General features: G+C 42.1%; 1 protein-coding gene across 3 annotated transcripts in view; it reads left to right on the top strand.

Moving 5' to 3' along the window:
• VCAN (versican) overlaps positions 1-27,529 on the top strand; it is a 98,818-nt gene that overhangs the window by 22,419 nt on the left and 48,870 nt on the right. The window contains exons 4-8 of one of the 3 annotated variants that reach the window (XM_039566763.1): positions 1,054-1,228; positions 1,354-1,481; positions 11,139-11,432; positions 22,021-22,431; positions 23,965-24,978. In XM_039566763.1, the coding sequence (XP_039422697.1) occupies positions 1,054-1,228; positions 1,354-1,481; positions 11,139-11,432; positions 22,021-22,431; positions 23,965-24,978 (2,022 nt within the window). Of the gene's footprint in view, positions 1-1,053; positions 1,229-1,353; positions 1,482-11,138; positions 11,433-22,020; positions 24,979-27,529 lie in introns of all 3 variants that reach the window. The other 2 variants (XM_039566762.1, XM_039566764.1) reach the window with 2 other exon arrangements.

Here is a 27,529-nt window from a genome sequence, read left to right as displayed (position 1 = left end):
AATGTCTTTGGCTATATGTAGATTTTTGATGACTGGCAAAATTTTACTGGATTTGTTTTCATGAGAAAAAGTTTTCTAAATACATTGGAACATCTTGCATCAACAATCTTCTAAGTGACCTGTATTTCTATTTGCTTGTAAATTAGCAGACTTTCTCTAACAGCAAAGACTCGTTGTAAAATTAATTATTGCTACAATATCACCGTTTTCCCAAACTGTGCTACAGTATGTTGTTTCCTCATCATGAAGTACTCCAGTAAAACCATCAGGAAAAACGAACATTTTATGGTTTAGGGGTTTTTTGTTTTGTTTCCATTCTCTGGATGTTTTATGGTGTTGAAATGCTTCTGAGGATTTTAGAGTACAGTAAGTGAGGTATTGCAAGAGACATGCCTTTGATGCTAAACTGTAAAAGACAGTGGTAATAGGGGGAAATGATTTTGCAAGGTGGAATGGCTGTTTTCTGCCACTTCAGTGCCCTTTATGGTTTGTTCTAGCTGTTGTCAAATTCAGTTGGGAATCGTGTGTGTGTAGAAAATAGAAGGTGGCTTCTAGACAGATCCTGTTTTAAACAAAACCATCTTCACTCCAGGGTTCCCTCTCCAAAGGTCTGACATGCTCCAGAAACTGCTGAAATTGTCAAGGTCCTTTTCAGAACCAGAAGAACCCCAAATAAAAGCACGCTTTGTTTTGTTTGTACCGCTTGTAGCGCGTGCACAAAAACATGGCTATGAAAAATTGACCAAAAGCCATCTATTGATAAATGCTATATTTGTAGCAATCTTTGATGCATAGGAACACACAACAGGCCCGTCACTGATTAACAAATCTGCTCCAAAAAGCACTTTTTGGGGGGTATTTTGTCATTACCGGCAGCAGCCACTAGAGGGGGAGCATCATTGGTACCGTAACATCTCTCACCTTTTTGTATTCTTTTTCGTTCTACCCACCTGTTTCCAGCATTGTGACCACACCTGGGTAAGGCTACAGAGCGGTGATGGCTGCAGAAATGATGCAAAATGTGCCACTAACGGGGGGCTTTTGCCTTCGCAGGTGTCGTGTTCCACTACCGAGCCGCCACCAGCCGGTACACCCTGAATTTCACACAAGCCCACCAGACCTGTCGGGACAACGGCGCCGTCATGGCCAGCCCGGAGCAGCTGAAGGCAGCCTACGAGGATGGGTTTGAGCAGTGTGATGCTGGCTGGGTGTCCGACCAGACTGTCAGGTGAGCGTTTCAAAAGGTTTGAAAAGGTTCAAAAGGTTTCACGCTTTTCCCCAAAATTTGCGTGCCTTGGCTGCGCAGGTTTAAACTGCTGTCTTGCCATAATGATAAATTTCCTGCCTTTCCAGGTATCCAATTAGACATCCACGAGTTGGCTGCTTTGGAGATAAAATGGGAAAGAAAGGAGTCAGGACATACGGGCGGCGCTTCCCCAACGAGACTTACGATGTTTATTGCTACGTGGAGCGCATGGAAGGTGAGATGGGCCTGCAACACCTGAAAGGGCACTGCAAGACCTAAGAAGTGACTGGGGAGCCTAATGTGGAAGAGCAGAGAAATAGGAAATTCCATTTAAAATAAGTTTTGGCTGCCCTGAATCTGAAGGGGACTGCCGGATGGAGGGAACCTACAGTTTGTGGTCTTGCAGGTCTTAATTAAAGGACAGTGTGGAGTCTGCAAAGAGGCAGTCAGGGTTAAAGCTGCCTATAGTTAGTGCAGGAGATCTCACAAAAGTTGCTGTTGAAGAGTCTTATTTTTTGAATGTTATATAAAAGTATTTTCAAAGAAATGCATTTAATGTTTGAGAAACTATATATGCTATATATAAGTATATACAAAGATAGATACAGTGTATTGCTAACTGTATTATAGTTCATAAAGTGTGTAATTAAGTCTTTTTATATGTCCATGACATAAAATTAGACAGATATTGAATTGCCATCTATGGTTAATAATATCTTTTCAATAAGGGGTCATCTCAGATTCAGAAAGAAACAAACAAGAAAAAAAAAATGTTGCTTCTGGATCTTGTTTAGTAAAATTATTACAGAAATACTTTGCAACCAGGACTAAAGTACATTTTCCACTTACTACGGTGCCCTCAGTGTGTCACACTGCTTCTGTTTGACAGGTTTTTACTCCATTCCACTGTTCCTTTCTAAAAAAACCCCTGGTAATTCTGAATTAAACATCTTCAGGGATGACCCTTGGCTGTTACACGTTTAATTTAGTGCCCTTGCAGTCAGCAAAACAGTAAATCAGCCTTGGCTCTGAGCAAGCCTGACTTTGTAAGTGTACATATATTTTTAAAAAGCTACTGCAAAATGCAGGTGCTCAGTGTTTTTTGTAATCTGTTTTAGATAAGCTATAGATTGGGTCATGCAAATTTTTGTCCTGCTGGTGACTTACAGAGATTTTAGTTCATTTAGAAATCTGTAAGTGTTTTATTTTTAGTAGCTGAAGATGTGTCCTAGACAACTTGGAGATTTTTACAATACAAGCAACACAGGTATTGCAAAGCCTCCAGAAAATATATAAGCTTGAGAACTTGAAAGTTGAATTTGAAAATTAAGTGACAGAATTTTCTTTAGTGCTTTTCATTGTCTAAATTTTAGTCATGTCCCATTTATATCTGTCAGTGAGCAGCAGCTGTGAACATCTGCAATTCATGACATTTGATCCTCCATCAGTCCTTGATGGGATTGGATTCTGAACCACCTCTAAATCAAGGCTTTTAAATTCAGTTTGTGTTTTTCCTAGCTTATAAAAAGAAGTTTTGGTCAAAAAGCCAATCTGCATCATTCCTGGGTGAAGAATGTTCCTTTCCTTCTTTAAGAACAGAGAAGTGTAACTAATACAGAGAAGCTTATCCTGGGTGTGTGTGAGACAGTGATTTCTCAGGGTCAAAAGTTCTCACTAAACTTTCAAAAATAAATCTTAGAACAAGTCAAAACTGCAGCATTTTTCACTGAGGTTGATGGTCTGTGCTTGGAGCAACCTGGAACCAGACTGCTGTGTGGTTCAAAGAGGTTGCAGTGACCGTGCAGTCCTCATGGGTGAAAATGCACAGGTCCTCAATTTGTCATGGACATTAATTGGTTCTTCTTTGTTATAAAATTTAATTTACCAAGATTTATGACCTGGTTTCCCTCTCTGCATGCATCTGCGCTCCTGTCCTATTGCTGTGGGTGATGATCTGCTTAAACATATGCACTGTGGCCTATCAGCTGGACTGTGGTGATCTGCTTGCACATGGAACACCCAGACTTTAATGAATATGTAAGCTACAGCACAGTATTATAGAGATTTGGTTCATTATATTGCATTCATTATAGTGAACAAGTTTAATGCCAGATTATTATTATAATAGTTAGCCAAAGACACTCCCCAACTGTTTTTTTCCCCTTTTATTGTTGTTTTTGGGTTTGTTTGGTTTGGTTGGGGCTCTTTTTTTTGGGTATTTTTGGTTGGTTGGTTGGTTTGTTTGTTGGTTTGTGTGTGTGAGAGAGATTTTATTTTTTCTCATTCTCTCAGAAGTTTTCAAATGATCAGGAGTGGCCTCCAGAAGGAGTTTATAGATATAAGAAATAGAAACAGTATAGCTATGTTCTGCTGACATGCAGAGAAGTTAACTTACTCAGTTTGGATGAGGAGAAACAGGCGCATGCTAGCAAGAGAGTGCCACATCATGGTGTAGTGCAGGATAAATTATTCCTCAGTGCCTCCACAAAAACTTGAGTCTCTGAGCCAGACTTTCCTTTTTCAGGTGGGGCTGAGGAGCCAAGGTGGCTTTGTCTGTGTAACAGGAGCAGTTTTTGTTAGGACAGAGGTTAGTTTTAAATGAGGAGGAGCTTGTTAGTAGATACACAGCATCTGTGAGTTTATACTTCAGAACAACTCATGCACAGAAGATGGAAATTTAGACAGAACATCAATGGAGTTATGGGAAAGTTGAACTAAACTAGGTTGCTGTATTGGTAGAAAACTCATAGTTCAAGAATTAAGATTCTGCCAAATTTCTGATGGTCCTGTCTACCAAAGGTTGACCCTGCAAGGTTTGACTCTTAGCTCATAACTTAATTCCAAGCAAAATGAATCCATGGTGCTTAGGGTGTGCTTAAATACAACTTTTTCCATGTGAGTTTTAAAGCTCATTTCTGTACCCTGCTCTGATTCAGTGCCAAATCTATTAGACTTGCTTGCACTAAAGAGGGCCTTATTTGGAGGGTCTGTGTCAGTGGAATGACTATTCACGGCACAAGCTGGTGCCTGACTAATGATATCAAAATTTGGGCTATAGCGAGGATGTCACCATGGAAGTCATTGAACAGTTATTGGTCTGTTGGCTGCTATTGGTGTGTTACCCCAGAAGGCCATAAATGGTGGTGGGAATTCTTTGCAATACATTTTAAAATAAATGTGCACTGAATTTGCAGTACTAATTTGGGTATTTGCACTGAGGATTTGTAGGAGCAGCTCCATCTCAATTTTACTCCTTTTTGGCCGTATGGAATCAGGAAGTTAGCCAGAGGCATGGATTTCTCCTTAAATCACAAACTATTAGCCTAAATTGAAACCAGTTGTCTAGGCTAACTCTTACCATTTCCTTGTTCTGAGGAAAGCCAGAGAGATTAAAGACGGCACAATTCTAATTTAAATAGTATGAGTTTTGCTGCGACAGACAGAAGAATAACTATGGGAAGGATTGAAAATTTCTGAGCTCCTAGAGAAAAAAACGAGAGCCTGGAGTCAAAGTATCATTTGAAAGGTACTGGGCATGGTCTCTTATTACAAACTGTTTTACATTCCTCATATTTCATCTCATATTTCAGTGTACCAAGCACTAACAGAAACATTTAGGATACTTTTAACTGCAGGAGATGATTTACTATTAAAGAGTTTAATTTAAAGAGATTGTGCTGCAAAGGTTCGGGTGAGGATCTCTTAACACCACCAGCTGAAGGGGTGTCTCCTGTGGAATAATCCCTTGGATGGAGGTGGGTGGCGGGGGAGAGAGAGCTTGAATTCTTCAGATAAGGAGCGTGTGGTTAGTTTGACAGCGCTGTGGTGCTAGAGATGGAGATAAAATGCTCACCAAAGCCCACTGGTGAGCCCACTGGTGGAGTGAGGGCCTGTGCTGAGCCAAAGCACAAACCACCCCATCAGGATTGTCTCCTGGCCAGACCCCCTCAGAACCCACGTATGCCTGACAAGCCTCTGCCATGTGCTGATGGGGCACTCACGCTAACAGAGTTATTTTTGGGGGGTCTGTGGGGAAGATTATACAGCCTGCCATCTCCCCCCCCACAGTGAGCGCAGGCAAGAAGGATAAAAACCAAAACCAGATGTCCTTTGAATACTTTCCACCTACTCTCATGCGGTTTTGCTATTGTCATGGAAATTTCTGTGGGAATGATGGTCGTAATTAAAGGAGTCAGAGTCTAAAATGTGGCCTCAGGTGAGAAGTTGCTTCTGTGTTTTGGGCAGCTACAGATCTTCTCTGGAGTCTGTTCTGATTCTGGAGCAACAACTAGAATAGGTTTCAAAATGGGGACACAGAGAAAAGCAGCTTTTTTGTCTAGTTCAGGGCCTGTGGTAGAATTACGAGCCTTTCCATTATATTGGACACTGATCCAGCCTTGGATTTGGTGACATCACGCAGGGTTAAGCTCTTGAGAGGATTCCTGTTCAGCCAATGGGTTTGCACAGAACAGACTCAAGACATCCAGGAGAGTTTAGTTAAATAATTTCTGCTGTGCATCAAAAGGAATCGACTGACTTGTTCTGACGTGCAAGAGAAAATGACTTCTTCATCTTGTGCAGCCTCCTGCTTTAAAGTTGAACCAAGCTGCTTAGATGCTTGTGGTTTCCCAGCCCTGCAGAGTGGTTTTGGTAATTAGTGACTTTGTTAAAGACACCTCTTTATTACCCTGGTATGTCAGAGAACAGCCCTGAACAGCACAGAAAGAGAGGAGGGGGACATGGAAGTTCTTGGTCCTGAAGACACAAGGCTTTAGTCCTCAAAGTGATGATGGCATTCCTTCTTACTTGCACACTTGACTGTGTCCTAGGAATGAAGTTTTGAACAGATTCCACATTTCTGAGGAAAAGAAAGTCGTGGAGGCAGTGTCTCATGCCTTTGACTTGCCAACCACGTGGCTGTGGCTAACCTTTTATGTGGAGCAGTCACTACAGGTTACAGGTGCAGGTGAGAAAATGCCCTTAGAATGCTCTGTATAACATCAGAAAAGATGGCATTTTGTCACTTTTAGCCAATTTTCATATCTGACCCAGAGAATCCTTATCTGCAGCTGTAGTCACAGAACCCAGGAGCTCTAACACTCCCAAAGGACATCTCTGCTTGATGAACGTGGTGGGTTCCATCTCTCAGAAACAAACAAACAAACAGGTCTGGAGTTCAGCACAGGCACATTATGCTCAAAAAAAAAAAAAAAAAAAAAAAAAGGAAGTGCCAAATCCTTAGTGGGAGATAGTTTTTCTTCTCCTTAAACAAAAACACCACCGAGGAGCTAAAACAAAAAGGCACTGGAACTTTTTTCTCTTGTTTTTATTTAAAGCTTGTGAGAGTTAAGCATTTCCTCCTGTGGGGAATGATTAGCTTGTTGTGTATTTAATATCCCTCTGCATTTTCTGATGTCTGGCTTTAGATGACAGTGAAGGTTGTACAATCTGAGCACCCAACCACAAGGTAAAACTCACCAAATTCCAGATGGGACAGTAATAATCACAGAATCATAGATCATTAAGGCTGGGCAAGACTTTTGAGGTCATCAAGTCCAACCATCAACCCAGCACCACCCCCATGTTCACCATTAAACCATATCCTCATGAAGGCTCTGGATTGTCTTAGAGAGCAAAATGGGGGAAAAGACTGAAAATATCACAAACCTGAGTATTTGTCATTCCCTCACATGAACTGGGTAACAAGAAGGACATGGCACAGGTACTTGGCCAGTACCATCCACAGCAGTTGGTTAAAAGCAGATGTGCAAAAAGCACTCAGAAGGAGATACCCTCCTAAGCTTCTCTGGAGTTTGGGAGAATCATTGAGACCGCTGTAAAACTTCTGTCACAGACTTGCACGTGATCCCTTCACCTGCCAGGCACAGGGGACGTTTACTCTGCCTGGCTCAGTGGCGTGTGAGGTTGTGGGATGATGCTCTGCTCTGGGATGAGAGTGCCACATAGTCAGGCTCAAAGATCTCCTCTAGGAAGCAGCAGTCCACCAACCCCTTAACTTTCCTCTGTGTTTTCATCTGCAGAAAAAGAAGTTGCTAGTTCTGTTTGTGCTGGGGGGCTTGGATCCAGATCCTTTATGTCTGCCCCAGACAACACAGGTGGTGTGCTGGCCCCTGGCTTTGGTTCTAGCCTGCCCTTCTTCCCACCTTGCTTTTCAGATGTGTGATTAATGACATTCACATCTACCAACATGCCCAGCTCACTGAGACATCTCCTCAGAAGAGAACCAAAGCAATTAAACTTCCTATAAAATCAGCTGATAAGTCTTGTAAATCTTAAACCTTTTCCTCAGGGATTGTAGGCGAATCAGCTTTTGTCTTCAAGAGAAAAACCTGACTTCTTCATCTGCCCAGATATTTTGGAAAGAGATGGAAAAAAGCATGACTTTCATCAGGTGTCTCTTTTGACCAAGCAAAACAAACACGTGTAAGAGGAATATCCTGGGGATTCTTGGAGTGCTGTGACCGCTGAGGCTGCTCCATCAGCCTGAAGCTTGGTTTGGAACAGGAGCCAGCAATAACACACATTACATTATTGTCTGCAGCCTAAACACTGTCACGTTCTGCACCCCACCCCCCTGGTACAGCAGGACCAGTTTTTCTTCATCTGCTGGCCTAAGCCCTGGGCTTTGCCTGCACAATATTGCTGAGTTGCTCAGGGTGTGCTCCAGCTATAAAAACATTGCACGTGGCTGTTCAACACACGCAGAATTGAATTTGCCCTGCCTGGTGTTGGTGGCTATGTCATGTGTTTGTCGAGCAGATGAGTTTTCCCTCTTAATTTCCTTGTTTTCAGTGTTTTGGCTGGTAAATTGAGGTGCTTCCAGTCATCATAATAAAAACACTGTAAGAGCGTGGTGGGATCAGTCCTCCTGTTAAATATGGAAACCGCTGTGCTTTCAAAAACAGGAGTAAATTGTAGAGACTGCATGGATTGAATACATTTCATTAACTGCAGAATTTTCTGGGTTTTTAGAGGAAAATTCTGTGCAAGGCTCAAGTCCTTTTCTCTTTGATACTTTGAAGGAGTCAGGATGTTTCAGTCACATGCTGGAAGTGAATGTCTCAAGAAACCCCAGGAAAAAACCTTTCTTTCTTTTTTTTTTTTTTTTTTGTAAGGTGTTATTCGAAGATTGCAGAACAAACTTTTTAACTTTTTAAAGTGTTTCTGGATTTATGTATCAAGCAAGGCCTTTATTAAACTCTTTCTTTGTTTTTCACATTTCATCCCAACAATTATTATGCACATTAAGTGCACATTTAATCACACAAAATTTTAATATATTTTCAAACTGGATAGACAAATTGAGGAGTCGTAGCTCCTAGAGTAAATTACTGCTATTTGACATCTGACTTTTGCCCATTACTCGATTTTTTAAAAATAAGAATTGTGGAATCATAGAAAAATGCTCTCTAACTAGAGCAATCACAAGATGACATGTTTTAACATCTTTGTCCTTTATCTTATCCCTAGCATTCCTGAAATAAATATGCATTTTCTTGGTATATGACGGAGTTTTGCTGATTTCTCTGCTACCTTTTTGCCTTCCTTGTGAGGTTATTGTGACAAGGTATTGAATACACCAATTAGGTGGCAAATTCTTTGGATTTCACCTGTTGGATTGTTTTGGTTAAGATGTTCTTCCTTAAATATGTGGAGAGTTTAATTTTTTTTTTTTCTCCTTTTTTTTGGTAAAACAACCCCTGACAAAGATGGTGTCTGTATGACCATAGCTGAATTTAAGAGACAAACAAAATAAGCCCATGTGGGGTCAGCAGAACGTATTCAATACAGAGAAAGCTATGACACCCATCTTTTAAGTATGCAGGATTATCACTATTGCAGATACAGGCATACTCCAAGGCAAATTTGAGGCAGACTTCTGCCTAGAAAGTATAGCTTGGATAAGTCAGTTCTCTGCAAAGTGACCTCTCTTAAAGAAGAACCCTGCATTTTGAAATCTTACACCAAGACATAACCCCTCACTAAGTTTCTCTGCCTTAACTGAGTGCAGATGACTGCTCAGAGGAATAAACAGCACTAACTTTAATGATGTTTTGTACAAGCTCCATTTGGAGCCAGTGATCCAAATCACTTGATGGAAAGATTGCTTTTCTAGTAATCTTGCACCGTTTACCCATTTTCTTGTGTATTCTGTAAGTTTCTCTCAGAGGGAATGGTGTGGGGTTAGTTTTTGATCCATTTTTGTTCCCAGAAATCCTGACAATGCCTTGTTCTTCTTCACTTCACTTCATCATCTAGCTGGACTGATATCTGGTATATAATTGCAATTAAATTGCATTTTAGCTACTAATTTTCATATACATCATGGCTGCTGTGACAGGGTCAGTGAACAGTCCTCAGAGCAGAGAGGGCTGCTCTGGAGAGGCCTTTCTTTGCTGCTTCACCTGTTTGATGGTGTCGCTTTTTGGGACAGGACCGTGGGGTAACTTTCATCCATCACTTTGTGCTGGACATGACACCAGAGCTGCCAGGCAGATGCAGAAGGATGTAACAAAAATTGCTCGTTTTCTGTGTGGTCTGAAGAGCTGAATGAAGCATTCTGAGAGTGAACAGCTCTTTGCTTCCCTTATCTGTCCCTCTCCAATAGACACCCTCTGTCCCTCTGCCTCCAAGCTGGGAGCTCCACAGAACGTGTGTAAAGAAAGTCACGCTATGGGATTGGTGCTACAGCTGTAATAACAAATCAGAGCCTCTACCTAGGAGGAAAAAGAAAGCTGGCACCTTGCCCCCTTTCACACTTGCGTGCCTTTCAGTCCCCAAACAAGCGTAATATTGATGTGAATGAAACTGCTCGGAGTCTGTGTTCCCTTCAGACCTGTGCAGGGGTGAGACAGATTGCATGGCCAGCGTGGAAAAGCAGCGCTTTCCTGCAACAGTGGCTGTTGTGTTCTGGCCTGCTGTGGCTGAGAGAGGGAGTCCCTGTCTTGCAACAAATATTTTGAATTTGTGCTGCATGCTTGTTTTAGGTCTGGTTGGTTTCACCAGAAGTCTAGGCAAAAACTGGAAAAGGGTCAGTTTACTGCTTCATTCCCAGGACATGAACATGAGAGGCTTGATTTTCTTGAGTGTTTGGGTGAATAAGGCAACCAAGACAACTGCAAAATGGTGATTTACCTTAGAAGCAAAATATTAGATGTGCTATTTGCTTTGTTTTAGTTTCCAGCTGGATGGCTATTACTTACAAACTGTTATTCCTTGGAAGCTGAACTATACTATCAACATTCTAGACTAATTCAGCTTCTCCACACAAAGAGGGCTTTGTGCATGCAACATGTCTTGTGCATTTCCTCACCTTTGTTTCCACATGGGGCAAGATGAAGACTGATGGAAGTCTGACATTAGAAGCTGCTCTAGAGCAGCCAGTGAAGAATATTTCCTACTGTTTGGGTGTTCAAAGTGAGATTCTAGTGATGCCTAAAAGGGCCAGGTAGGAGACTTGCAGAAGTAGAAGATTTGCTTTATGGAAAAAGTAAATTCTGATGGACTGGATTTAATTGGTTCCACTGAGCTGCAAAATCTACTCTAACAGGGGTCATAGGGGAGCCTCCAGGCTGCTGTTATCTCTGCTAGAGACCAAGGAAGGGACTCAGTGTCCAACCACAGTGTACTTCATGGCATAAGGTTCGCTTATAAATGCTTATGCTTTGTGACAATTTAACTTTCAAATCAAGCCTGGAACATTTGGTTTACAGCTATCTGATTATATTTCTTTTTAAGGAAAATAAATACTCATGTTTTGGGAAAAAGCCCCAACCTTGCAGGACTCTGGGGGGGTCAGAACTGATCTGGATTGATTTATGGTGGAACGTGCTACTCAGCCTTTGTCATTTTTCTTTGTTTCCTCCTCCAGATGAAGTGGTCCACGTCACAGCCCCCGAGAAGTTCACCTTCGAGGAAGCTAGGGAGCTGTGTGAGGAGCGAGGCGGTGTCCTGGCTTCCGTGGGGAACCTCTACGTGGCCTGGAGGAACGGCTTTGACCAGTGTGACTATGGGTGGCTGGCGGACGGCAGCGTCCGGTACCCGGCCTCCGTGGCGCGGCCCCAGTGCGGCGGGGGTCTGCTTGGGGTGAGAACCCTGTATCGCTATGAGAACCAGACAGGCTTCCCTTACCCCGATAGCAAGTTTGATGCCTACTGCTACGAACGTAAGCATTTATTTTTTTTTCTTGGGTGTGATTTCCAGCATGCTTGCCGCGAGACACGGTTTCTTTGACGCGCGTCTTGTTTCGGTTCTTGCAGCGCGCGGGTTTTTAAAAGCTAAACCGAATGTCTTAAAATAACATTGGCAGATGAAGACAGGCAGAGTTCCAAGGTAAGATTTCAGCCTCAGCAGTGTTTTTACACACCCACAGTCACCGTGAGCCTGTGGGTGCTCTGTATTTTGGCGCCTGAGCGCACCTTGGTATCTTTGCATCATGTCAGTGGACACAAGGCAGACATTCAAAGCTCACCTGGACATGTCACCTTCTCCAGGTGACTCTGCCTTGGCAGGGGGCTGGACTAGATGGTCTTCAGAGGTCCCTTCCAAAATCACAGATTCTGTGGTTCTGTGATAAGAACAGAAGAAATGTCCTAAAGGTGAATGATGGATGTTCTGTCTCCAGTGACGGCAGAAGGAGAAGCTGTTTACAGGCTGTGTACAAGGCTGGCCACTTTCAGGTCTCTTATATTCCAGTAATTTGGGAGCTATCTCTGGATCCCACGCACATTGTCCCATCATATTCTTTCTCTTTCTTACTCAGTGTTTCATGGGCCACTGGGTAGTCTACATTGCCTTTCTTACTGCTGCTTGTTTCCCTCCTGGCGTTTTCGCAGGCACTTCAAGCACTTGCCACATTCACATGGTAGACTTCACCAATCTAAACCAGATGTCCTCCACACCTGTCAGCTTTCTTTGGGGTCAAGCATTCCCCTGTAACCTCATCTATCTTCAGTGCCAGCTGCCTGGCTCTGTTATTATGGTGCAATCTCTCCTTGCACAGGTTCCTGTTGTCCCAAAAGGTTCACCAGATGAATATCCTGCCCAGATGAATATCCTGCTTCCCTGAGAGTTGCAGCCTTCTTGGGAGCACAGCAGGGCTGGACAGCTCAACAATTTCCCTGCAGGCCTCTCTGTCCAAGGAAGTTCCTTGTTGCAAATAGCACAACTGACATTAATGTTGTGTTGAGTTAAAAGAGTTCAGAACTTGGTCATTAACTATGAATATTTAGGTTTTTTTGAACTCAGTCCAGTGTCTGTAGCTCAGAACTGCTTGAAATGTGCAGTTTGTACTGTCCCTATTTTTGTGGATGGTGAACCTACTGCAGCTGCAGATCTTTCAAGCTCAGGCACTGAAGACCCTTTTATGAGCAAATCTTACTCTTTGAGAACAAATCCGGACATCTGCTGCAACATTATGGTTTGGCTGCTCTCAGACACTGTTGGTTTGTTGTTTTAATTTTCCTTTATAGTTTGTGGGTATGATGTTCCAAAACTTTGCATGTGGAAATAGTCCTAATGGAACTGCTTACAGGAAAATGACTTAAGTTCAGGAGCCTGTGCTCTAATCTGCAGAGCAGCGTTTTGTCATATCACTCCTTCTGTTCCTACTCCAAATTGTTTATGACCTGTTTAAAGTGTTGTGGATAAAAAAGGCTTTAATGAGGGTGTATTTCATAAGTCCCTCTAAAAGACTGGGGTAAGAACTGAACATTTTGCCTGTAAGCTAGTCTTTAGTTAGGACAAATTCCAACCTGCTGTTTGTTTTTGTGAATTTTGCCGCTTTCAAGCAAGATGTGCCTTTACAATGTTCTTTCCAGAAGTTTTAGTTAGCACAATTTGTGGTAACATACCATTTGTTCTAAAAGTGACTTCGATAGGTATTGGATTGTTGCCTTTTATATAAAGGGTTTTCCTGCAAAGTCCTGCCCTTGGTATATAAAGAATAAATATTTCATCACTTTGCAACCCAGGAATAGACAGTCCAGGACTATCAAACCTTTTACAAGAGAAAATAAGACTAAACAGAACCAAAACAATATGGTAGAGACTGAGCAGCTCTCTAGCACTTTCAATTACAAACAACAGAATATCAGAATTAATTAAACACTGCTAGCTAGAGGACTCAGGTTTTGACAGATACATCTGCTTTTTTGTAGTGAAATGCAGGGGTGTCATGCTGTACCCTCCTTCAGGGTGCCTGTCTGCTGCACATTTCAGAAGTTACTGATAGCTCTTTCTGCCTCTCAGAAGGTGCTTGGGATCTCACAGGAGCCAGCTGTGACTCCTCACTGCTTTTGCTAAAAGATTTATCCAAGTGGTGACTAATGAGACTCCCGGCCCAGCATCTTGGTTCTCCACATCTCAAGCAGCTGCCTGGTGCAGTGGCTTTAGAGTGAGTCACTCTCTCCCACTGGGGCCTTGGAGCCAGTCCCTTCTTTGGGGCAGGAAAAGGGAGAGGATAAAAAAAATGACACTGCATGAGAGCAGAAGGCTTGAATTTAAGCCCTTTGTTTCAAATCACCTTTTGTCTGGAAGTTTCTTCTGAAACTTCCCATTATCTCTGTTTCAAAGTTGCAGCCTGTCACAAAATCCACTGTCCCCCAGCTCTGACTGCTTTGGGGTTGACATGAAGCTTTCACACAGCAATTACCACGACAAAAGTGTCCTGCCCAAGACATGGGCTCTGGGTGTAACCCCAAGCCCTCACTGTGTGTCTCACACTCACCTGGGCATGCACAGGAGGTCTGTGCAGGTCTGTGCACACCACAGCAGGTCTGTGCCAAACCAGGCAGCTGTTTCAGTCATCACAAAGACAAGTTGTACCTTTAGGAACGGGGATATCTCCTTCTTCATCCCTGCTCAGGCTCCTCACTCCTATTTCGTGATTATTAGTCTCTCTGGTGGAAAATCCCAAAATATTAATTTTAATTTGTGGTTTAAAGAAACCTCAATCCATATTTTTGAGCATTTTGTTTGCTTTTAAAGAGAAATCGTATTTATTGAAATACATGAAAAACTCAGGGAGTAAATTCAATTTAAAATTGATATTCACTAGTTTCAGTACAGCAGCCAACCTGGGCAACTTTTAAAGTACAGTTAAGTTCAGGATTTTAACTTCAGCAGTGTTCTGGTTACAAAATTACATTGTATGAAGTGTTTTGACTTTATGAAAATAAGAGAGGCCCAGACTAATAATACATGATTTAAAATCAAAAAGTCTTGTAAAAAACCTCTGAAACTTTCTCCCCTTTGATCACAAGTGCTTTTCACTCTTCAGAAACCACATGGGTCTAAGTTTCTGAAACATTATCTGCGTGTTTCATTTCATCCCTCCAAGGCTTTTGCCAGACCTTTTATTTCTTTTTTTTTCTTCTTTTTTTTTTTGTCTCTGAGAGATACCTAATCATGTATCTGCTGGGACCTGAAGAGGCTTCAGATTAGACACATGATTAAGTACTTGCAGCTCCTTGGAGGCTGTCATCAGAGGGAAAGTTTTTCAAGTGTTAGCATTGTTAACATATAGGACTTATATTAACATGTTTAAATTTGAAAAAAAAAAATTGAACAGCTGTTGCTGGGCACTTATGCTAATTTACAAGAGATTAAAGGATTTTATCATTAAAATATCCTTTTTAATAGATACATATTTAATAATTGGTTCTTGCGGGGAGGTGGAGGGGATTTATTTAATCCCGTACTTCAGCCTCCCAGTTTCTCCAGGCGTAATTCACTGGATTTTGTAGAAATCTTGTCACAGACTTCAGCTGGCTTTGGATGGGCCTTTTCATCCCCCAGCATCTGTAGAACAAACTGCACTCCAGAAATGCACTAATCAAAATGAATGCATGTTTTTAACTTACATGCCTGTGACAAAGCTGAACTTGATGAGCTTCGTACACAGAGGTGGTTCAATTTTTGAAACATAAATCCCCTTTTTGCTGAGAAACACTGATTTATTAAAGCTGAATTCTTTTGTAGACCTGTATTGATTTTGGCGAATCTTTCAGCAAAACATTTTTTACTTGACTCAAAACACGTGTTGACCGTTTCACTCTGGATTTGTCCGTTCTCTTCCCCATTTTCCTCTCTCATTTTGACTTTGTTTCGTGCACCTTTATTGCTTCTCCTTGGTTATACCACTTTGGTTTGGCATTGTGATTTAATTTTAGCTGGAAATTGGAAAATTCCAGTCCTGGGATGGTGTTGCCATGTGTGCTCTTCGGGAGTGGAGTCCACACTGCTTTGATTGCTTCAATACAGCCCCATGAAGAGCGGATCCAAGTCCGCCACTGTTTGGGACTGAGGGCCTCTTGCTTTGATGCTTCATCCATCTAAAGCTCAAAATCAGAGCACGATTTCATAGAAGAAATAGAGGAAATTATGACCTTCCCAGAGTTTTGAGGCATCCTACAGCATGAGCCACCATGATTGCAGGCTCAGCCTCAGGAAACATCCACAGTGCTCCTCTTGTCCAGCAGCAGGAAGGATAAAGACTTTTAGGCACAGCTCAAAAGCTGGCAGGAGAAACGTTGTCTTCCCCTTCTGCTGCATGTGACTTAGCTTGGAAAACCTTGAATAGCTGGGCAGCTCTGTCCTTCTCCACAGCAACCGTCAGTAGCTGCATGTCCCAGCTATTTCCTGGATGAGGGAATTATTTCCAGCCTGATGTCAGGGGCTGTGCTATTGGGAGATCTGTGGATTTCTGATCAGTTTGGGAATGGACACAGAATAATGAAGACATAGGGCGTGGCGACGCCCGAGGAGCAGGATTGCCAATCTGAAGGGGAAAAAACCCCCCCAAAATAAATTTATCTCAGAAGAAGCACAGTACAGTGCTGGGCACAATAAAGACAGTGTGCTCCACCATTTCACAGTCCAGTACCAGAATGGGCAAATGCCTTTGGGCAGGAGAGGATCCCAAGGTCAGGCACTGACCACAGGATGCGCAGGGCTGCTGGCTCTGCTCAGGCTGCCTCTCTGTGGAGGTGAAGCTGTGCAAAGAGATTACCCCCAGACAACAGCTGTATTTTCCTAGGAAGGTAGATTTCTGTGCTTCTCTCGGGTATGCAGTTTATCAAGACCTGCACAGCTGCAGAGATCCCCAGTAATTTCTTGGACCAGGTGTGGCTGTAATAAATCCCTGCCTCTCTCTGCTGGGCTCATGGTGACAAGCACACACCGCAGAGGCTGCACACACCAACAGCTCCCTGCAGCTTCCTCACCCCACTCTGCCTCAGGGTTTTGAGAGCTCAGTCAGACCACGCTGAAAACTGCAAGAGGATCTCAATTCAGTCCAAATCAGCCTGTGCTGTACATCTCAGCAGTATCTCACCCTGAGAAGGAGGGGAAGGACGTGGTGGCTGGGTGCAGCTCAAACTTTTAAGTGCTGCGTAAAGTAGGAGCAGAAAGAACCTGATTTATCAACCTGACTGATGTACGTGGAGCAGCTGTTTGCAGCACCAGGAGGTGAAGCGTGGGGAGGAGATGCTTCTTTTGCCAGAGCAAGTGAACTTGCATTTACCTGAGAGATTTGAAACTGGGTGCTTTAAGAACAACCCCTAAGTGCAAACACTGTGGCCAGAGGGAGAGAGGAAAGAGAAGAAGATACAGCTGGAGGCATTTCCTTTCATTGCCTCAGGTCGCTGGCTGGGTCAGGTAACAAGGAGAGGATCAGGAGCAACAGTGTGAAGGAGTGGAAGATCCACTCCTCCAAGTGTTGAAATGCAGAAAAGACGAATTGATTTTGTTCTTTGTCACCTTTGCTCCGTTACTGCTGTGGGGCCTGGGTATCTCCCATGCCACACACTGGGGTGATTTCCCTCCTTTCACATCAAGTGGGAGGAGCAAAGCAGCAAGAATTCTGCTGTCAGTTCTTACCCAAGTGACAATCTTGGCCCTTTTTGTTCTTCAGTTGTTTTTTGTGGTCACAAAGCAAAGATTATTGCTTTAATTTGGTGCTGGGTTACACATTTAGTTAGGAAGAGCTGACTAAAGAGGCTTGCTGGTTTTTTTTTTTTATTTTTTTTTGTCTCTTTGGCAGTTTCATAATAATGTGGAAAGAGAAATGCTTTTTTCCTATTGTTCTTTTGTGGATAGATTGGCAGGTTATAATTTGTTCACCGAACTAAACTGGCATGTGGGGAAACCAGGAGATAACATAACGTATCTTTCCCCCTTCAACCATCTGACTTCAGAAGTTATGAAATAACGAGTGGTTTTACTTAAGAGTGTTTGTGTTCACTGAGCTAAAAGAGCTGCTGCCTCTGCTGTTAGCTGGAACAAAAGACCTTGGGCAGTGGTGTGAAGAGGATGCAAAGCTTTTCATTTTAAGTTTTTCTTGCAAATAAGACAGACTGATAGCTTTCAAATTTCTGGTTTTTTGAAGAATTCCATTGGTTTTCTCTGATATGGCACATGCTTTGTAAGCAGGAGCAGATGCTACATTTAGATTTTCATATTTTTCTCCCTATATCTGGCTTTTGATTTCGACGTTGAAACAGAGTGTAGGTAAGTGGGAGTCTACACCTGGAGTTACAGGGAAATTCTTACAGCTGCACCATCAGATTTTGAATTCTGCTACCAAAAGTCTCATTATTTATGAACAAAATCCCACATCCCCTGGGCACCACTGCTTCTGGAAAGGCGTGAATGAGCAGGTACTGGATCAGTGCCATAATCACAGGTTTTTCAATCGGAGCACTGATTTTTTTTTAACTTTTTTTTAATCTGTTCTTAATCTTCGACTTGTTCAGCTTGGAAGGTTCTGCCAGTAATTTAAACTCCAGCTGGCAAAACTTTTGGACTCAAGGGAACATTCAGGAGTGTCCTCTCTGCCAGGGTTGGTAGCAGGGAAGGAACAGACACCAAGAAGAAACTTAACGTATAAAAATATGTAAAAATTAAGCAAAACAGCTCTCTGCATAGGCATTGTGCTCAAATTGGGCTCGAAGATTTCAAAAATTAATTTTGAGTGCCTCAACATTACTTATATTTTGTAATAATTTATTTTGGCTGTAATTCACAGAAAGAATTCACTTTTTCCAGCTTTTGTTCCAACTTAAACCAATTTTTTGTTGTTCTGGTGTTAGCAATGACTCAAAACAATCTCTGTCTATAGGGTGTATGTTCTTCCAGGATCTTAGGTACATACCTAAAGGTAAACAGATAAACAATATTTCTGAGTGCAGAAAAACTGCTCAGGTGCTTCAAGTCAGGTACATGGGTAGATCTGGTAATGTTGAAAAAGTATCAGTATAAATTATAATACATATAATTTTAAAAAGAAACATTTCTCCTCCATAAAGTACACTAATACACCCCAAAATTATTATTAGTTAAGTAGCACAAACTAAATTCCTTATCTGGTAGCTGCAAAGTTAAACCATGTCTCAAGTTGTGCAGTTTGATTTCTTTGAAAAATTAGTAAGTTTAAATATTGCTCCATTATTTTGAATCCTTGTTTAAACCATGGTGGAAAAGAAGAGGAAGAAAATGCTGTACAGTAAAAGCATAAAAGAAATAAATAGTGAAAAAGTATAGTATCTCTGCAAAGTCCTTTCAAAATCAACTTCATGCATGTTTTTCAATGTAGGAGGAATTGATTAAGGAAAAAAAAACCGAGCAGCTGTTGGTGAGATAATTTGCTTTCTTGCTGCTAATATGTTCATGAATTTTATTAGGAAAATCTGCCTCATGTCTTGAAGCAGAAGGAGGACAAAGGAGATAGCACATTGCATGCATGATGCAAGGAGTACAGTAATGCAAAACATCTGGGTGGAGTGGAGGACAGCTCAAACTGGTGTTGTCTATTAAAAAAGCAACCTTCCCTTTGTTTATTTTTTTCTTTTCACATAGGAAAAAAAAATATGGCATGGGTAGATTTCTCATTGAGGAAGCGCTGTCAGGTTCTTTTTTATCCACTCAAATAAGTTTGCAGTCCTGAATGATCTGAGTGAAAAAACTTATCTATAATTTTTTTGACTAAGTGACTTTAGAGGCCCTCTAGTTGATTTTAACCAGAGCTGAACTGCACACAGTTTCCATGGGAGAAAATCTGGCTGTTTATTGATAAACTCTTAAAAAATATGGGCTTTACTTATAACACTCTATAAAGGGAATATTTATTGATTCAGTTATTAATATAAGCAAACCAAATATGCTTGGTGTTTGTGCAGGTTGGCATAATAAATGTGTACCTATTCTGTCAAATCATTAGCAGATGATAAGTCATGAACAATAAGTATCTGCATCCCAGGCATAAATATGTGAAGTCTTGGGACTTCCAAGAATTTCTTGGAAATTTGGAAGCTGAGTAAGCGGTTGTGAGTGAGTGTACACAATTTCCCAGCAGCAATGAAATAAAGTTACCTTTTTTTTCCACAGATTTAAAAAAATTTATCCACATTGCCCTCATTTTTTTCTAGCTCTGTTAGAGGGTATTACATTTTCATATTTGTTCAGAGGGTGGTCCTGATGGTCACCCAAAGTGTGGCATCTGGAGCCTGAGTGAGTGTTCATGTTGGCTGCAAAGCCAGTTCGATCCACATTAAGGAAACTGATCCTGTGATTAGAGGGGAGAGTTTGATACTTTGCTGCCTCCTTTCCATTTTGCCATTAAAAAAAAAAAAAAAATTAAAAAAACAGCTGTTGAGGAAAACTGGTGAATTCTTTGGTAGAGATTTAACAGCCACCACTCAGCAGCACACACCGCTTGTGTGCACCCTTCATTTCCCAAGCTGTGAAGCAAAACTTGTGTGGTTTAAACTAGCCCCATGCAAGTAGAGAGGGAAGGAAAAAAATGGCAAGAATCCATTGATTCTTGATTGTGTGGGCACTGTCTCACAGATTGAAAACAAGAAACAATCACCCACTCTGGGCTGTGGAGCCCCAAACACAAAAATCTCTCGTGTTCAGGCTGTGCTTTGCTTAATGGAGTTTCAAGAACTTTACCCCTTCTTGCTCAACTGAATGTTTTAACTTAAAATAAATAAATAAGTATATAAATTTTATAATATATAAATATATAATTTAGAGCTAAGTCCTCTTTGTAAAACCATGAAGTTTTAACATGTGGTAGAGAAAAAAATCTGTTCCTTTTTTTCTGCTGGCAAAGAACACCACCACTTCTAAACACAGTGACGTCATATTTTCTTGCCCTCAGCATTTCCTTTTCACTTTCACTTCTCATTCAGGAAAGCTGAAATATGAACCCTTTTACCTCATTTTCCTACTCTGTAATTCTACCTGTTCTTCTACCATCCTCTGAACAGCCTTCCTGCTTCAGGGCGAATCAAATGCGTCTCTTGCAAAGGTGGCACTTTCAAATCTGAGTGTGTGACTCTGAGCAAATATTTGTGTGACCCTGACTTGCATATGCGGAATTCGTATCTGCAGCTATCAAAGGGGCACCTCACCAGTTATGGGTGTGTGAAAAGGTCTGATTTGTGCAAGCATAGTGCTTATGCTTGAGTATAAAATGTAAAATAATGTGTTTTGATTGATGTGAGGAGAAGAGACTTGGTTGCTCTATCACAAGCTAAGCAAGATTTTATTTTGCTAAAAGTTCTAGATGTAGTCGTGTCTGTCTGGTAAGCAGTGACTGTTTAATGCATTCCCAATATGCTTAATGTGATTTAAAAACTATACTTTGCTCTTTATTTGCATCCTTATAAGGCTTTTGACTCTCAGTCACTTGGCAGTTAACAGTACTGGTTTAAGACATTCACATCTTCCACCCATCTGCTCCCATGGCCCTTTTGAAGATTACTGACCTGGAAGAACTGGCAGAAGGGAAGATGTTTCCAACCTAGGCTTTTCCGGAGGAAAACCTGTTTTTTGAGCAGTCACCTTTTTCAGGAATTTAAAATCTGCTGACAAACCTTCCAGTGTTGGCACACATTTCCGCCTCAGATGGCATGGAAATGTGGGGTAAAAGGAGCAAGGCCACCAGATTCTTTAGAACATCACAGTTTGGTTCACTGGAAGGACCTTTCTTTGTGCCTGCTGTTTATCTAGGATAGCAGCTCCCTTACCTTTCCCATCATCCAGAGGGTTCAACACTTTGCCTTTGCATGTTCAACACTCCCATGAAGGCATTTCTGTGTGTGGAGGAGTTTCAGATGTGCAACTTTGAAGTGTTTTCCAAAGATCAACATCATTTTAGTATTATTAAGTTTATGATCTTATGGTTCACCATTCTCACCTTTCCCCACAATAAATTTCTCCCAGCATAATTTAAAGGCAGGGCAGCAGCAGTATTATCTGGTGGCATGCTTGATCCTGCTGCTTAAGCACGCTCTCACTGCAGTGAGGGTTCCTTTTTGCAGTTTGTAATTATGTGCTGAAAATAAACTAAAGCAGCATTTCACTCCCTTTATACATCTGAGTTGGATGCTGCATCAAGCTTTGAAGAAAACCCACAGGTTTGCAGCTCTACTCATTTGTGACACCTTGAAATAAACCTTTACATCCCCAGATCAGTACTTGGCTGGCTGATGGCCACTCATATAACACAAGAACTTCTAGGGGTAATTACATAAATGACAAATATGAAGAATATTGCTGCTTTTCTCACTTAATCTGGTTTTAAGTTAGGCATTCTGCAGCTTTATAGTGTGTTATTGCATGTCATTCAAAGCTGTAAACAACCACCTAAAGCCTTTGAACTTTACACTTATTTTTCAGCGTGGCATTCAAATTATGAATTTAAATAATTACTGTACTGACTGTGCTTTTTTTTTTTCTTTTCTAAGCTAAAAAAGTCACAACAGAGCCTACGACTGTTGAGCCTGTGACATCCCTGAGAGCTGACAGCGTGAAATCGTCACCTGCTGGAGTTCCTCTCGAACCTCCCATCTCTGAGACTCTGATTACTGAAGTGCCTGCCACCCAAACAGTTACTTTGGAGGAGACAACCCCAGAGTCTGAGGAAGACACGGAAATGACTACTGATGTGGCTGAGGAGAAAAGGGAGATGGAGGTGCTCATGGAGAACATTCCATTAACCACCCTTCTACCTCAGACTGTCACCGATGGCGAAATATTCACTTATGACACACTGGGAAGGACTGAATACGATGTCTCAGCCAGGCTAACAGAGGCCACGTCCCCAGCTGTGGAACTGGATCACACTTACTCTGAAGCAGAGTTGCCCGAGGAACAAGGTAGGTCTGAAAGCATTGAGGACGCTTTCTTGACCTCTGTAATTTTTCAGGATAGCACAGCTGTAGCTAAGAGTCCCACTGGTTTTTGGGAAGATACTGAAACAGGAGATGCACAAAAGCATGGTGCTGATAATCAGACTGAACAAATAGAAGTGGGTCCTGTGAGGACTGCTACAGATAGCTTCTTACAGACTTCTCGGAGAGAGGCTGCCAGGACAGGGACTTCAGATTCATTGACAAAAGAGAGTGTGTCTCACGGTGCCCACCTTACAAATGCACCCACAAAAAAATCCATGGAGGCAAAATCTGACAAGAAACTTACAACTGTTGTAATCCCTAAAGCTTTGCTCACTGATGAGTCTGACCTTGCTGCAGAGGGGGAGGGCAGTGAGAGCATGCACACTGCTGTGCCTGGCACGGGTTCTGGTGTGGCTCCTGGTCATGCCCCAGGATCAGAAGTGCCTGCTGCATCAGAGACACTCCTGGAGGAGCATGCAGTAACCACAGGACAGTTTTCTGCAGTGAAAGAGTCAACGCTGTGGGTTAAATTTAGCTCTGGGACAGTGTTTGACAGCGAGGCCTCAGCTCAAGGGAGCAGAGAGGACCTGAGGGATGTGCAACCCACCGTGGCATCTGGAACACCTGTATCCTTTTCTGTGTCAGCTGCTGATCAAACAGAATCTGAGGCCATCTCAGGAAGCACAGATTCCCCACCAAGCTTCGGAGAAGGCACCGCGTCTCTTATCCCCTCATCTCAGCAGACAGAAGCATCAGCTGTCTTAGAGGAGCAGGAGAAAACAAAGCAGCCAGAAATGAGGACGACAGATGTGAGGGTCCCTGACTCCATAGCTGTCATTCCTCCTTGTGTTACAGCAGAATCTGCGGGATGTTCTGCAAGGGAGAAGATCACACAGGCCCCTCCAGGCTCTGGCATGTGGCTGCCAACAGATAAAGAGGAGGGGTATATGACAGAAGAGTCATCTCACACTGAAGGAGAGATTGAGTTTGGTACAGAGGATGGCTTCTCTGGAATGGAGTTTACATCATCTCCAGGGCGCATTGCAGAATCCACAGTGCATCCAGGAGCTCCAATTTCAGCAGCCACAGATGAAACTGAGACGAGCATGGAGCCAGTGGAGACCACAAGGGATGAAGAAGTGGTATCAGCTGATTTTGGTCAGAGTAGAGACACTACAAGTGTCTCCCACATGAGCAGCTCTTTGGATTTGGAAATGACCACAGTATCCAAAATACCAGTGGAAGAAAGTAGTGCAACCATAGGGTCTTTTAGCTCCTCCAGTGTAACTGTATTGCCAAGTGCTGTGCCCACAGCCGTGGGGGTAACTGAGCACGAAGGAGATGAGACATCAGGGACAAAGGGAACTGTTATATGTACAGATGTAACAAAGGTAGATACTGCAGTTCCACAGAAGGAGTATGATGCTTCCCTAGTTCCAGTTACTGTAGAGAGTGAGGTCACTAGAGATATGCCAATTACTGATCAGACTCCTTTTGATGATATCTTTCATACAGAAGCAACAGAAACAACTGCAAAAGATAGCAAGGTGTTCCCAGAGGAACTCTCCACACAGGACCGAGGTTTGGAACCAGGAACTTCCACAGAGCCCACGCTTTCTGTGACATCTGCCCACGCACATGAACCAGGGATGTCACCAGGATCTGAAGCTCCTCAAACAGCAGTTCAGGAGACGCAGGATGAGACAGGCTCAGCTTATGATGAGACATACCCAGCAACAGAGGTACCAGTGCCTGCAGTGGTGTTCACAGACCGCAGAGGAGTTCTGGGACCTGAGGAAACCAGCACCTGGCTGCACCTCACGGTGACTCCAAAAGCTGAAACTGCTCCTGACCGAGATGAGGAGGTCACTGAGGTGATGCCCATAACTGCTGGAACTGAAGCAAAGACACAGGACAGCCCAGGAGCCCCCACCAGGGAGGAGGACGGTGATGTGGTCAGCTGGGATTCTGTGCCACCCTCCCATACGATGACAGCAGGGCATTCCACTGTGGAAAGCATTACTCACCTGACTCTGGGAGCTTCTCCAAGCCACGCTACAGAAGGTTCAGGAATGACTACAGAACCTGAGGAAATCAAGCCAGCTGTATTTGCAGCTACTGCAACAGATAAGGCAACGGTTCTCAGCAGTGTCACACCACCTTCCACTGGTGCTGTAGATAAAATTCAGCCCACATCTGCAACCAAGCCTTTTGTCACTCAAAAGTCTCCACGCATCATTCCTGAGGAAGAAGAGGAGGTAACAAGCCATGACATCATCATAATTGATGAATCTGTTTCTCCCAGTAAAGCCACTGCTGAGGATGATCTGCCGGGAAAGATGTTAGAGCCAGAAATCGATAAGGAATATTTCACAGCGTCAACTGCTACAGCAGTGGCACGACCTACTGCTCCACCACAAGTGAAGGAGGCCACAGAGGCCTTGCAACCTCAGGAGGTGTCTCCTTCTACTTCACACCCCGATAATGACATAAGATTGTATGTTATTCAAATCGCAGGCAATGACACAGGTAAGATTTTGCCTTTTAGACTCACAGTCCATCAGAGTGGACAGTTTGTCATGACAAACAGGTGTGCTTTAGAATATGCCGGAGATGTTCCTTGGATCACTGAAGGATGCAAAGTACCACTTTTGTCTAGACAGCAACTAGCTGAATATGGGTAGGTCTATTTTTCTGTCCGTTAAAAGGCCCTCAGGAATGTATTTTATATATGCTGTGTGGTAAGAATAATTTCTATGTAGAGAATGAATATGAAACTGTTTAATTTCTTGTTAAAAGTCATGATGGCTACAGTCCAGTTTTCTTTTTTAATGTTGTCAAGTCACTGATTTAACTCCAGCTGTCTGTGAAACAAGCATTTTAATTTCACAGCTTCCATTCCATGCATTACTAGTCCTAAATGAAGCACTAGATTATTTTAACATTCCATTGGTCTGTAGCAATTAACAATGCCATGTACAGTGTAGTCAGCTAAAAAATGGTTAAAGCACTCTACTGCCTCCTGTGATTTGGAGGAATGGGGTTTTTTCCATATTTTTATAGCATATCATAGCATTTTTAAAATCCATCTTAGAGAATGTGTGGTGTAAATTGATGCAACTTCTAATTCTGCCACATTTTTTAGCTGATGGTTCTGTACATGTGTATGTAGCTTCAATTCCATGGGTATCCAGAACAGAAACTTCTACAGTAGCAATGAACTGTTGGGGTTGATGATGAATATATCTCCACAATGCAAATGCTGAGGAGTGTGCAGTTTTACATTAAAGAAGCCTGCCAACTGACTACTACTTAAGATTTCATGGTAAAACTTTTATGTTTTAAAATGAAAAGTAAAGGAACTGACAAGCAGTACAAAGCACAGAATTTCTGCTAGGTTCAATGTTTTGTTGTGTTTAATTATCGTATAGTTGTATAATAATTATTTTCTTCTTTTGAAGGAGCACAGTAAGAAATGGATTTTTTTTTTTCTGTCTTATATACCTTAACTACATGCATGGCTTTTGAATGGTTGTGTCAGAAACTGTTTTCTCTTTGGTTCTCGGCCATAACCTCCGTGCCTCTGAAGAACTCATCCAGCAGAATTCATAATTATTGGAGTCTTTTGGATGGTTTTGTCAGGTTTGTGCTTGGTAGGGTTCCATTCAAAAATCAAAAGCCAGTAGTGGATTTTTTCCTTGAGATGTGCCGTACATTTCAAACCTTGGCTTGGTATCTTTTCCCACGTTATGCTTATTATCCTGCTTTATATTTACAGGATGCAAATCTGCACAAATTATATCAACAGTAGCTTAGCCTTCTATTTCAGAAAATGGTAGTTCTGAATCTTTTGTTTCTGTGGTGTACTATCATTATTTTGTCTTTATGTGTTACCAGTGTCTTGAGAGTCTCTAGTAAATGATGCAAGTCCAGTAAGTCAGAGCAGAAGGATAACTTCTGAAGACAAGATTTAACCCACATATTGAGTCCTTTTGTACCTGTGGAAATTCACTTAATTTGACTTCAAAATGAGTAGCTGGACTAGGTAGTAGTGACCTTGTTTTTCCTATTAGATTTTTGAGTTATGCTACAGTTTGTTGCATACAGGACAGTGGGTTGTGCTGGGTGAGCTGTGTGTTTCAGGTGGTGGAAAGAAGTAGGATGGTGTGGAAGGGTGTGGATGTAGGAGATTTGTCTGCATGTGCATCAGGGAGTGTCTTATTTTACGCCTTTTTTTTTCAGGATAGCGTGGGTACTGTGAATCTTTAAATTAGGATTCGTTTCAAAGTGGATTATCTGAAGGACTCTTCATAGCTGCTCTTTCTCTGCCTTGGGTGATCAGGTCTTTAAGACAAACTTTTTTCAGGATTTGTTTTCTTCACCTTCAAAAACTTTCAAAGCTGTGCATGCATTTCCCAGGTACAGATGTGCATATATGTCAGGGTGTTTATAAGCAGACTTAAAAGTATACATCCTTAAAAATCTGCCTTTAAGAATTATTTAGTTTGTAAGGAGAGACAAAAAGTTTATTTTCTTGAAATATTATTAAATTCTCAGTATGCCACTATCTGTGTTCTGTTTAAGCACAGAGGCCCTCATCCTGTGTCTAGTGCAAGTTTAAAAAGGAGTTTTCCTTGCTTTTCTTTTTTCAGGCCCTGGCAGTGGGAATTCCTCCACTTAGCTATCCACAGACTCATGGCACCCTATACCTGCTTACCCCAAATTCATTTAGAACTGCCAAAGATTTATTCTCTCTGAGGGTTTGGATTGATTTATTTTATTGCTACGGAAATGAAAGACAGCCTCTGAAAAATCCTGTCAAACCCAGTTTCCCTTCATTGTTCCTTAGTCCATAAACTTTTCTTTGTGCTGGGGAAAATGTGTATAGGGGGTGATGAAGAGGAATGAATTTGGCAAATATTACCAACATATACCTTTCACTAGGATGTAGTTTAACTTCTGATTCGATCATTCTTTATTTGGGAATTTATCCACAGTCATAAAGAACTACATAAACTGTACCTCTGTCTTTCTATTCTCAGCTGACCAGAAACTATAAATACAGTTTTCGTCATTACAT

This window comes from Corvus cornix, chromosome Z (genome assembly GCF_000738735.6).
Source record: "Corvus cornix cornix isolate S_Up_H32 chromosome Z, ASM73873v5, whole genome shotgun sequence".
Classification (NCBI taxonomy): Eukaryota; Metazoa; Chordata; class Aves; order Passeriformes; family Corvidae; genus Corvus; species Corvus cornix.
The sequence above is the reverse complement of the archived record's forward strand: the minus strand, read 5'-3'. Positions and strand labels throughout refer to the sequence as shown.